This window comes from Belonocnema kinseyi, chromosome 5, assembly GCF_010883055.1.
Source record: "Belonocnema kinseyi isolate 2016_QV_RU_SX_M_011 chromosome 5, B_treatae_v1, whole genome shotgun sequence".
Classification (NCBI taxonomy): Eukaryota; Metazoa; Arthropoda; class Insecta; order Hymenoptera; family Cynipidae; genus Belonocnema; species Belonocnema kinseyi.
Window position 1 is genome coordinate 112671153 of NC_046661.1, and position 12481 is coordinate 112683633.

General features: G+C 26.3%; 1 protein-coding gene across 4 annotated transcripts in view; it reads right to left on the bottom strand.

Moving 5' to 3' along the window:
- The window catches only part of LOC117173105 (baculoviral IAP repeat-containing protein 6), a 113445-nt gene extending 104692 nt beyond the window's left edge, over positions 1-8753 (bottom strand). For all 4 annotated transcript variants that reach the window (XM_033361492.1, XM_033361491.1, XM_033361490.1 and 1 more), the window contains exons 1-3: positions 8504-8753; positions 2202-2521; positions 406-650 (exon numbers count right to left, since the gene is read on the bottom strand). In XM_033361492.1, coding sequence (XP_033217383.1) covers positions 406-650; positions 2202-2521; positions 8504-8681 — 743 coding nt within the window. In that variant the 5' untranslated portion in view covers positions 8682-8753. The remainder of the gene's footprint in view (positions 1-405; positions 651-2201; positions 2522-8503) is intronic.
- Positions 8754-12481: the final 3728 nt, after the last annotated feature.

Sequence of the window (12481 nt, forward strand, 5' to 3'; positions counted from 1 at the left end):
TTTACTTACAAAAAAAGTTCTTAGGTTCAAAAAAACATTCAGTGAACTGAAAAACTGTGGTCGGTAATATAGGTATTTAGCTGTGTCACATGCCCTTAAAGAGGGCATTTAAAAACATTTCAAGGAATTTGATGAGATTGAAACATTTTTAAGGTTTTTCAAATAATTTCGTAGGATTTCGGAGAATTTTAAAGATATTTCAAAATGTATCCAGGATATCAGGGATGTTTAAAAGATTCTAAGGAATTGCATAGAAAAAATGTAGGGAATAAATGAAATTTCAAGAAAGTTTTAGGAATTTCTACATATTTTAGACATTTTATCAGATTTTGGGGTTCCAATGCAAAAAAAAAAAAAAGACTAGCCAAGGTTCTGTTAAAAGAATTGAAATGTTTGTATTTTTACCTGTAATTCATGTGTGGCCATTTGGAGAATGTATCTCGCCTTGCAGCCTCGCTAAACATGAGAGCCCGGTCGACAGGTCTGCCCTCGAGGGCGAGACTAGGCATTAGACCGTTGAGCCTTTCGTTTATAGCTGAGGCGATAGGCAGGGCTGGAATGTGCCTAGTTTGTTTCTTCAATTCCATTACTAGTCCGGAACACACGAGTTTTAAGGCTACGTGTGGCAATTCCAAACATATCGTATTCCACTGAAACGAAGAAAAGAAAAGTTTATTAACTAAATATAAATTTTCTTCAATAAATAAACAATTTCGTGTACTAAATATGCACTGTAGATTGATCCTTATTTTTTCGATTTTGAATTCTTCTTGGTCTCATCCCCCTATTTTGTCGGAATGATCAAAAAAATTACCTCCATCAAATTTGAGCGAAATCGGTTAATACTAACATCTGGCCCAAAGTACTCGAAAGTTTCTCATGCAATTCACAAGGGGATAAATACCGTAAAATTTCACATGCAGATAGTTTTTTTATATTTCATGGGACTCCTTTGGTCATGTACAATTATGATCTGTAGGTTGTATTTAAAAAAAATGTGTCTAAACGAAATTATTTTTCTTTAAAATTTACAAAACGGCGGACCTTTGAACCAAAATTACGATTTCCACGATTAATAACAAAATCTCGTCAATTTTGAAAGCATTCAATATGGCTATGAAATTTTTTTTACTACTTATTTCTTTGTTTCTCGATGATATTTCTTCAGGTATCAATTAAAACGCTATATTATTGTAAAAAAAAAACATATTTTGTAATGAATGAAAGTAAATTTTTTTAGATCTTAAATGCTGCTTTATGAAATACAAAAAAACTCATTTTTTTGTACTTTTCTTCCAAAAATCTTCAAAATTGGAAGAAAAAACAATTGTATTCTTACAAAATGTATGGTTAGAAGAGGATCACGAAATGTTCATTAAAGTTGAAATGGTTTCTCATTACTATTTTCAAAAAGTTACATAATTTTTACAAATTTAAACAAAATATTAAATACATTTGCGGAAAGTATTTAGTGATTCTCAAAACTTCAAATTTTTAGAAAAGAGAAAAGTTCCCAAGTTTATATTATTGTATTTTTTAATACGAAAAAATTTATTTTTCATTCGTAAAAATGTTATGTTAATCGATTATTTCCATAAAACTAAATCCTTTCCGAAAATGTATTTCATATTTTGTTGAAATTTGTAAAAGTTTTGTAACTTTTCGAAAATAGTAATGAGGCGCCTTTTTTACATTTAAAGATTTTTGGATGAAAATCCTAGAAAATACGAATTTTTCAGTATTTCATAAGGCGCCATTTTGAATTTTTCAAAATATTCACTTTCATGTATTACAAAATATTTTTATTTACAATAATGTAGTCTTTTAATTGACACCTGAAAAGTTCTGATCAAGAAATAAAGAAATAATGAGTTAAAAAAAATTTGGTGACCATATTGAATGTTTTAAAAATGTTGAGTTTTAATTGTCATCACGTTTTAATTGTCATTGTGGAAATCGTAATTTTGGTTTAAATTTAGGGGTGTTATTTTGTAAATTTTGAAGAAAAAATATCATGCAGATATATTTTTTCACATGTTAATGTTAACTGATTTCGCTCAAATTTTGTAGAGGTCATTTTTTCAGTCATCACAACAAAATAGGGAGATGAGAGCAAAGAAATTCGAGAAAAAAAAAATCCACCAAAAGTAAATAAGGACCACCGCCCTAATGCACAACTTCTCAGCATCATAATAAATAACCTTCTGAGCCTTTATTCCCTTCTTCTGGTTCGCGTGTCCAGAGTGAATTTTCGTGGATAATTCCTGCAGGACCTCCTGCAGGTGGTCTACGCCGGGTAACTCTATGCATCGTAGACACTGGTAGAGCAAAATTGCTTCGGAAAGTAGGAGTTCTAATTTTATTACATCTTCACTGCGAAACACTGGTGTCTGAAGGATTGTGTCCATCAAAAGGACTCCATTGTAATCACCTCGAATGCCGATTCCTCGGCCATCTGTGTACAATACTTTGTCGACCCCATCGGCTAAGTAAACTCCTTGCAACTTTCCGTCTGCGTTGCCTAAAAAACAAAGAGAACAGGAATAATAATGGTATACTCAAATCCTGTGAAAAAATTCCCTGAAAATTTCAGGTTTTTTCAAAGTATCTCAAGTTTTTTCCAGGTATAATTTTTCAAAGCATGGAGTCATTCCATAATTTCAAATTTTGGAAAACAATCGACTCGGAAAAAAAAAAAATATATATATATATATATATATATATACATACACAGTTTCGCGTGTTTATTATAAATAATGTTTCTTTTCAGTTTCCCGGATTTTGATCAATTAAATAATTCTAATACCATAATTAATAATTTCTTAAATTATGATTGAAACCAATTTTCATTTTATCTTCTCTTACTTAAATTCTGTTCATATTTAGATAGAAATAATATGAGTAATATATTAAATTTAGTTTTACCGCTTAAATTTCCTAACTTCTTAAGTAAAAATATTGAATTTTCAACAAGGTAAATGAATTTATAAACAAATACTTAAATTTTAAACCAAAAAGAATAAGTTTTTACCAAAAAGGCGACTTTTCAACAAAAAGATGAATTCTCAAACAAATAGTTAAATTTTTAAATAAAAAATATCAGCAAACAAACGAAGCTGAAAAAGTTGCAAATTTTTAGTTTAAAAAATAACAAATTTTCAATCAGTGATGCATTTTCAACAGAATGCATGGATTTTCAATGAAATAGTTGAATTTACAACTAAAAAAGGATCAATTTTCAGTCAAAAAAGAAATAGTTCAATTTTCAGTTGAAAAATTAATTTACAACCAAACTGATGACTTTTCTACTCTGCCCATACTTAAATTTAAAAAAGATGAATTTTTAACTAAAATTATGAACTAGAACATTTAAATTTTCAATCAGATGAATTTGCAACCAAGAACGTTGATCTCTACAAAAAAATTTTTAACTAAAAAAGATCAATTGACAATAAAAAACTGAAGGGTAAACTTTTCATTTAAAAAATTAATTTTTAATCAAACTGATGAATTTTAAACTGTAATAGTTGAATTTTATACAAAAAAGATGAATTTTCAATTACAATGATGAACAAGAAAATTTGAATTTCCAATCAAACAGATAAATTTCGACCCAAGAAGATTAATTTTTACCAAAAAGATTAATTTTCAACTAAAATGATGGAATATTTAATTGGAATCGTTACATTTTAAGTTTGAAAGAAAAATTTATTTTCAACCAAAAGGAATAAGAAAAAATTTTCAATTAAAATAATGAATCTTCAATAACAAAATTAATTTAAAACAAAAAAGTTTAACTTTCATTCAAATATTAAAAATTTTATTTAAAAAAAGATTAATTCTGATCGGAAAATATAGTACGTGATATTTCAAGCAAAAATTATTTTATTTTTTAATCATAAACAATTGAATTAAAAAATAAGCATTTTTAGAAAATAGTTTAAGGAAACAGTTAAATACAACAATATAAAGCTACTTATGTAAAAATAAAGAATCATTGTTGTTCAATTTTATACAGCAATTACAAAAATATTAGGGACGCTTTCGAAAAAATTCCCTACATTTCCAGATTTTTTCAGGTAGAGTAGACACCCTGGGAATATATTAGTGCACACAAGAAAATCGGTTTTTATTTAAAGTATAATATTGAAAGGTAATTTATTTTAATTTGCAGAGTTTTAAATGTTCTTGAATTTCATTTTTTGTACATTCCAGGAGGACAAAAAATCTTATTTTTCGGATTTTAGTCAATCGTTTCCCAAATTATTATCTATTGGATAATTCCTATATACTTTCTATTTCATCTATACTTCACCTTTATTTAAAAAAGTGCTTAACACCTGTGTAAATTAAGGAATTTTGAGGGTGTTTAAAAACTATTTAATTACATAACCGCAATAAAAAAAAGCACCAATATCTAGGAATCGAAATTGGAAATGAAGTGAAGTTGTAAAATTCCGATTTTGGTATTTATAGAAATTATCTTTATAACTTGTAGCTTAGCATTTTTCTCATCATAAGAAGCCTTCCTCAGCATATACATACAGTACAAAAAACCGAGACGACCCAGAAATCGAACTTGATAATTGAGCGAAATTAGTTTTGTCTTATTTCGTATTAATTGGAATTAATTTTATAAATTGCAGGTGTCACAGTTCAAAAAGTGCTCAAAACGGAGAAAAATAAGAGAAAGAACAAAAATTTAGTTTTAACAATTAGAAGAGGAGAAACAATCTTTTCATAAGAAATGTTATATAATTTTAAATGATTTCTTCAATTAAATCATTTTTTTGAATTTCATGTTATTAGGTCGATGGCGATATAAAATAGTCCGACAAAAAATAAAATCTGTTAAATAAAAAAAAATCTGTTCGAAATTGTTCTCATAATCAAGAATATTAATTAATTAATTAATTAATTAATAAAAGTAAATTAAGCGATTGTAAATGTAATGTGTAAAAATAGTACTATTCATATGTAAAATTAAATAACTGTTTATTTAATTTGCAAAGGCAACTTTATTAAAGGATAAGTCATTTCTTAATGGTATATAAGTTTCTAGGGATTTAGTTATTACGTTTAATTTAGAAAGCTTTGAAAACTTAAATTACAAGATATTATCAAATATATTTTTATTTGATCTTTATATACTTGAAATTCAATGCATATTTAAAGCATTAATATTTTGGATAGAACATGTTTTCCACATGACTAGCACCGTGTATAAACATGAGAAATAAGGAGATTTTTCAAAAAAATAGGAAAATAATTTTTTCACGTATAATTAATATTGATCCTAAATTAAATGCAATTTAAAACGATTTAAATTCTTAAACTTTTAAGTAAAAATATTGCATTATCAACAATAAAGATGAAATTTTAAACAAATAGTTATCGTCAATAAATTACACACATTGTCAAACAAAAAATGGAATAAATCATTTTTCAGGTAAAAAAATAGTTTTCCATTCAAAATAAAACGAAATCTACAACAAAATGGTTACATTTTCAACCAAAGTGATGTATTTTCAACTAAAAAATAAGTTTTTATTAAAAAATTGAATTGTTAAATTTTCCATACAAAAAATTAATTTTCAAAAAAGAGGTGAATTTTGAACTAATGTAACGGAATACTCAACTGGAATAGTTCAATTTTCAGCTTTAAAAAATTAATTTACAACATTAAAAAAAACATTTTTCAACAAAATAGTTAAATTTTTTAGCGAAAAAATTAATTTTGAATTAAAATGATCAGTCTTCAACTAATAAAACGAATTTTTAGGAAATATATTATTATATAAGTGCAATAATAATAATTTAAAATGATGAATTTCTCACCAAAAAGGACGAATTTTCAACAAAACACGTGAATTGTCAACCAAATAGATAAATCTTCAGGTGAGTGGACACACTGACTAGATAATTGCTTAATCCACTTATGCCACTTGGTCGTCAGCAAATCAGCTTTTGTTTATAGTGTATACGATTAATCGGTCATTAATGTAAAATTATTTAAATCATTAATTTAAAAATATATTTGAATTTTTGTTTAAATTCATTGTGAAACTAAATTAGTTAATTTAAAATTGAATAAAAAACATCAAATACATAAAAATCTGGGCATTAGTGGGATAGTTGAAAAAGTTAACAATTTGAATTTAAAATTGAAGAAAGGTGTAATCGAACTCATCAAAGCATACATTATATCATGTGATATGAAATTTGGAATTTTTCAAGTGATAGAATAAATTTATCTTCTTGAAATTTGGAAAATTGCCGGTCCAGAGGCTGCTCTATTTTACTTTTTAATTATTACTTTTGCATGATTTATTTTAAACAATTCTATTACTTTCCTAATTTATTATTAATAGTAACCCAATTTCTGATTAATCAGGTAACAAAGTTATTCTCAACCTGCGCATAGAGTAACAGAAGCTTTTCTTCTGGAAGCCGTTTTCGGAGGAAATGAATCACTCGATCGAGACTTTATTAAACACATTAAACAGACCCAATTACGTAACACGAAATAAGAGCTGAACAAGCGATAATGATCTAGAGCACGAATTATAATCTTAAAATGTAGTGTAGGTAAAAGACTGTTTAACTGTTTATCTTTAAATGAGTTAAAATTACCTACTGCGCTGATAAGAGCTACTTACAATTTCAATGCCAAAGTAAAGATTCATCTTCAATCTTTATTTAATTTCTCACCTCCATTCTTTATCATCTTAAATTATTTTATTTAAAACGCTTTTATCAAATTAAAAAAGAAAAAATCACAAATTTGATGTCCAAGTACCATTTTTTTCAAAAATTAAAATTGTCTTATTTTTAACGATTATTAATAAATTAAACATAATTTTATTAAATATCACAAATTTGATGACAAACTAAAATTGTCTAATTCTGAAAGATTATTGGTAAATTATAAATAATTTTATCAAATATCAAAAACTTCATGTCACTGTAATTTTTTTCACGAAGTAAAATTAAAATTGTTCAATTTTGAAAGATTATTAGCAAATGATCAATAATTTTATCAAATATCACAAACTTCACGTCCGTGTAAAATTTGTTTACAAATTAAAATTAAAATTATTCAATTTAGAAGGATTGTTAGTAAATTATAAATGATCTTATCAAATATCACAAATTTGATATTCATGTACAATTTTCTTCATAAATTAGAATTCATTTTTAAAGTCCCTCTAAGGCTGAATAGCTCTCTTGGGAACAAATTGTACCTATGTTTTACAACAAAAAAATGTTAAAATTGTCTAATTTTGAAATATTATTACTAAATTATAAACAATTTTTTTCAAATTTTACAAATTTGTTGTACAAGAACAATTATTTCAACAAAACAAAATAGAAATTCTCGCATCTTAAAAGATTATTAGTGAATTATAACTAATTTCATCATGTATCACAAATTTGATTTCAAAGTACAATTATTTGAACAAATTAAATTACAATTTTCTAATTTAGAACATTAATAGTAAATTATAAATAATTTGATTAATATGTCACACATTTTATGTTAATGTACAGTCGTTCCCTCAAATTAAAATTGTCTAATTTTGAACGATTATTAGTCAATTATATATAATGTTATCAAATGCATGAGAGTTGCAAAAGAAACGGAAAAGAAAAATGACGAAATTTTGAAAATGAAATGAAAAATTCATGAGAATTGCTGTAAAAATCGAAATTATTTCGATAAAAATCGCGCTTCTAATGTTATTTTGATTACCAATCGTAATTTGTTACACATTTGAAGGACATGGATATTATAGACAAAAATGATTGTATTTAACCTCAAAATATCTTTTATCGTTGAAATCTTTAATAGAATTAAGACGAGAATCACCTAAAGTCGATTTGATTAAAAAATAAATAAGATTAGAAGTAAATCCCAAAATTTTGATAAAATAAAAATGAATAAAATTTTTTCCATAATTTCGTAGAATAAAATGTGTAAGGACATTTTTAAACAATTAGGAAAAAAAATATTTTCATTCCGTGTGGGAAAAAACGAAAAATCTAGTTTCCACAAAATTTAACATTTGCATCGAAATTCTGAAAAACCGATGTAAACATTTATAAAAAAAACTCGTTAACTTTTCCGGTTTTTCGTTTGTTGAAAAACGTTTAGATGATGAAAACCCGGAATTCGATTTCGGCCCGTAAGCAAAAAAGACGCTTTACCCAATTCGGTTTTTCATTTCCGGAATTCGCGAGTAATTCAAAGGAAATGAAAATTGGGGTAAATAGAGAATGACAAACGAGATTTTCGAGTGAAGCAAAACCTGAAAATTCCAAGATCCTACGGAGAATCTTTGCGCCTGACGTTTGTGGAAGGATGGAAGGAACGTAGGCGACCTTGACCATGACGATTTCGCGGAATGCTCGACGGAGAAGTTCCTGGGGAAATCGCCATTGCAGGTGTCTTCGTCCTGGGGGTGTTTTTGCATAATGAAAAGTAAAAATCGTTGGCATTTACCAGACAGAAAGCTGCGTTGCAGAATCAGCCCGGAGTTGACATCGAAAACGCACACTTGCGCATTGCCAGTAGTTATCAGCACCACGTTTATATTCGGATGATAGATAATGCTTTTACACTCGCAGTCCAAGCTAAGGTAACCGTCTTCCTTCAATAACCATGTTTCATCATCGGCCATTGTTGCACATACGAATTCGAAGTCTCAAAAAATTTTTCTAAAGCGCGAGAAAATCACAAGAAACATGGCGTACTCGTCACCGCCATCTTTAAGTAGAACGTCACCAGGTTGATCTGAAGTTCCTCGACAGTCGCACAAAATCGAAAGTTCGATATATCGATTTGGTCTTTTTGAAATTTTGTTTTTAATGTTTCATAGGAATATGAAAATAATTAATAGAATTTAAATAAATCTGATCTAAATTACAAAATAAATGGTATAAATCGTAAAAATGAATGTGATTTCCAGTGACGAAATCTAATTTTTTCATAAAAGAAGTGATAAAAAAGGCGAATTTTCAAACACATCGTTGAATTATTAAGTTATTCAGTTTAAACAAAATAGTTGAATTCCTACACTAAAAACCTAGTTTTCAACCACAAATGAAATAGTGAACCATTAATTAAGAAAATAATTCTCAATAAAAAAAAACAGTCGAAGCTTCCACTAACTTCATTTTTAACGAACTAGAGATGAATTTTATACTAAAATTAAGAGTCCTCAACAAAAAAACCTGAATTAAAAAAAATAGTTCAACTTTCAATTATGGCGTTGAATTTTCAACCCCAGGTAGATGATTTTATGAACCAATTGTATTATTTTGTTCCAAATTCCAAACATTTGTTAAAAACAAAAAATTCAATGTTGTTGGTTGAAAATTCAACTGTTATGTTAAAAATTCGCCTTTTGTGTTGAAATTTCAACTGCTTGGTTAAATTTTAATTTTTTTGTTAAAAATTAATATTTTCGGTTTCAAAATTAAATTGTTTTGTAGAAAATTCATCTCTGTGGCATGCAAATTCCACATTGTAGATGAATTTTTTTTTTCTTTATTGAATGATAAATCTTTCTTAGTTGAAAATGTTTATTTTTGGTTTAAAATCCATCTGATGTCGTAGAAACTCAATCTTTTTCAGCTAAAAATGCAACTGTTTCGTTGAAAACTAAACTTTTGTTTATCGAACATTTCCAACTATTTTGTTGAAAATTCATCTTGTTTGGTTAAATTAACAGTTTATGGCTTCAAACTGAAATATTTTTTGCATGATTTTTTGTGTTTAAAAATTTAACTAACTTGATTAAAAATTAATTTTTAATTGGTTGAAAATTAATCTTGTAACTAAAATTTTAACTTTTTCATTTTTGGTTGAAAGTTGATCTTTTTTGGTTGAAAGTGCATGCATTTTGTTGAAGAATCGTACATATTTTCTTCTCTTTTAGAAAATTAATATTCGTGGTTGAAAATATAACTATTTTCTTGAAAATTCTTTTTTGTCGAAAATGAATGTTTTAACTGAAAATTTAACTACTTGGGGTTTATTTAAAGATTTATCTTCTTTATTCGAAAATTTACCTATTTTGTTAAAAATTATTTTTCAATTGTTAAAAATTCATTTTTTCAAGTGGAAATAGAACTATTACATTTTTGATTGAAAGTTTATATTTTTTAGTTACAGATTCATGCATTTTATTTAAAATTTGTCTTTTCTGGTAGAAAATTATTCTTCTTGTACGAAAATTCCTTTTGTTTTTTGTTAGACTATTCATTCAAGTTGCAAATTAATTTCTCTTTTTAAAAATGTAACTACTATTTTGTGAAAATTTACTTATTTGGTTAAAAATCCATCTTTCTTGGTAGAAAATCTATCTTATTGGTTGAAAATTGATCTATTTGTTTGAACCTTCATTTCTTTGGTTGAAAACTTAACCTGACCGAAAAATGTATAGCGGTCAGGGAGATGGCAAATTGGTCAGGGAAAATTCAGTGAAACTTAGGTAATCTCGAATTTGGTATCAACCCTGTTTTTTTAAATAACTTGAAGTGGAAAATATCCTAATTTTCCGATCAAGCCATCTAGTCATCCTAAAAATAGTTGAATTTTTAACCAAAAAAGAGTAATTTTCTACCAAAAGAGATGAATTTTTAACGAAAGAGTTAAGTTTTCAAGCTAAAAAGTCAATTTTTTTAGCAAAATTGTTAACTTTACGCCCGAAAAGGTGAATTTACAATCATAAAAAATATTTTTTCAACCAAATAGTTCAATTTTCGTTCAACTGAATAATTAATTTAACACCAAACAGTTGCATTTGGGTCCAAAAATTGAACTTACAAGTAAAATAGATGAATTTTCAGCAAAATAGTTTAATTTTCAACTGAATGGACCGATTTTCAAAAAAAGATTGAGCTTTTGATTTTAAACAAAATAGTTGATTATTCGACCTAAATAGATATTTTCAACTGAAATATGAATTTTCAACCAGTTTAATTAATCGAGAACAATTGTTTTTTTAACTAAATCATGAAACCTTATCTAATTAGATAAATAATTTTTCAATCGAGAAACATGAATTTTAAAACAAATAGTTGAATTTTTAACAAGAAAACGATACTTTATAATGGAATCAACAAATTTTTAGTTTAAAAAATTACATTTTAACAGAAAATGAACGTATTTTAAATTCAACGAATTTTCTATCTAAAAGGATGAATTTTAAACAAAACAGTTGGATGTTTGCAGAAAACATGACTTTTTGACCAAATCTTTGAACATTCAACCTATCAAAGATGAATTTTCAACCACACAGTTAGATTTTAAGCAAACAAAATTATACTTTTTTAGGAAAAACTTTTTACTTTAAAAAAAAATAGTTGAAATTTCCATTGAAATTATTAATGTTAAAAAAAGATGAACTCTCAACGAAAAATGTAATAGTTGATATTTCAATCAAAAAACGATTTTTTATTGAAAATAGTTAAATTAGGAGGAAAGAAGGAATTGCATTGAAATATTTGAAATCTTAATCAAAACATTAATTTTTAACAAAACACCTTGACTTTTAACCAATTAATATAAAATTTGTAACAAAGGATGCGAATTCTCAACTAAAAAAGATTTTTCATTTAAAAGAAAAAAAAATGTTAACCAAATTGTTGAAATTGGGTCGAGGCTTTACTTGTAAAATAAAAGCACTAATTTTCATTTTTCAAGCATTTCAACAAATTTCACGTGATAACTGACCTACAGCGAGGTAAATTTTAATTTGAAAATTTTTATAACTAAAAACAAGACTGTTGTTTATTCTAGCGTTAACTATCCATCTTGTTTCGTAAGTTTGGTGTTTAGATGCGTACCTTAGCAGCAGAGATTTTTGAGATGCCATAAAAGGATACTTTAGGAATTGACACCCCACAAATTGAAGGTTTTTATTTGATTTATTATTGTTTACATATTTGTACATTTATATGAATTTATTTTTATTTTTACTGTCCAGATATTCAAAGTAAAGATGAATAGTAATTTAAATAAAACGATTGTTTTAATATTAAAATTTAAATATTTTCATCAGAGAATTTATTTTACTATTGATTGAAAAAATTTCTTATTCTTATTTTTTGTTTTAATTTGAATAAAAAATCATTTTTACTAATTTTATAAATAACCTTTGAATAGTTTATGTATGCATATATAATATAATTTTATTTATACAATATACATTAGGGTAGGCCGGAAATACCAAATTTTTGATAATCGAAAATGGCTAGAGCTGAAAAGATGCTACGTTTTATAACAAATAAAAATCTGTAATGACTTTTTAAAATTAAGGATGGTTATCGGTTTCACAATGAGTTCAAAAATGTTCCTATTCGATCGAGAATTATGGCAATTTTTACGTACCGTTATTGGTAATTACTTCTACCTATAAAAGAAAGTTAAAACATATAACTTATGTTTAAGTTAGATTTTTTTTTAATCGAACCA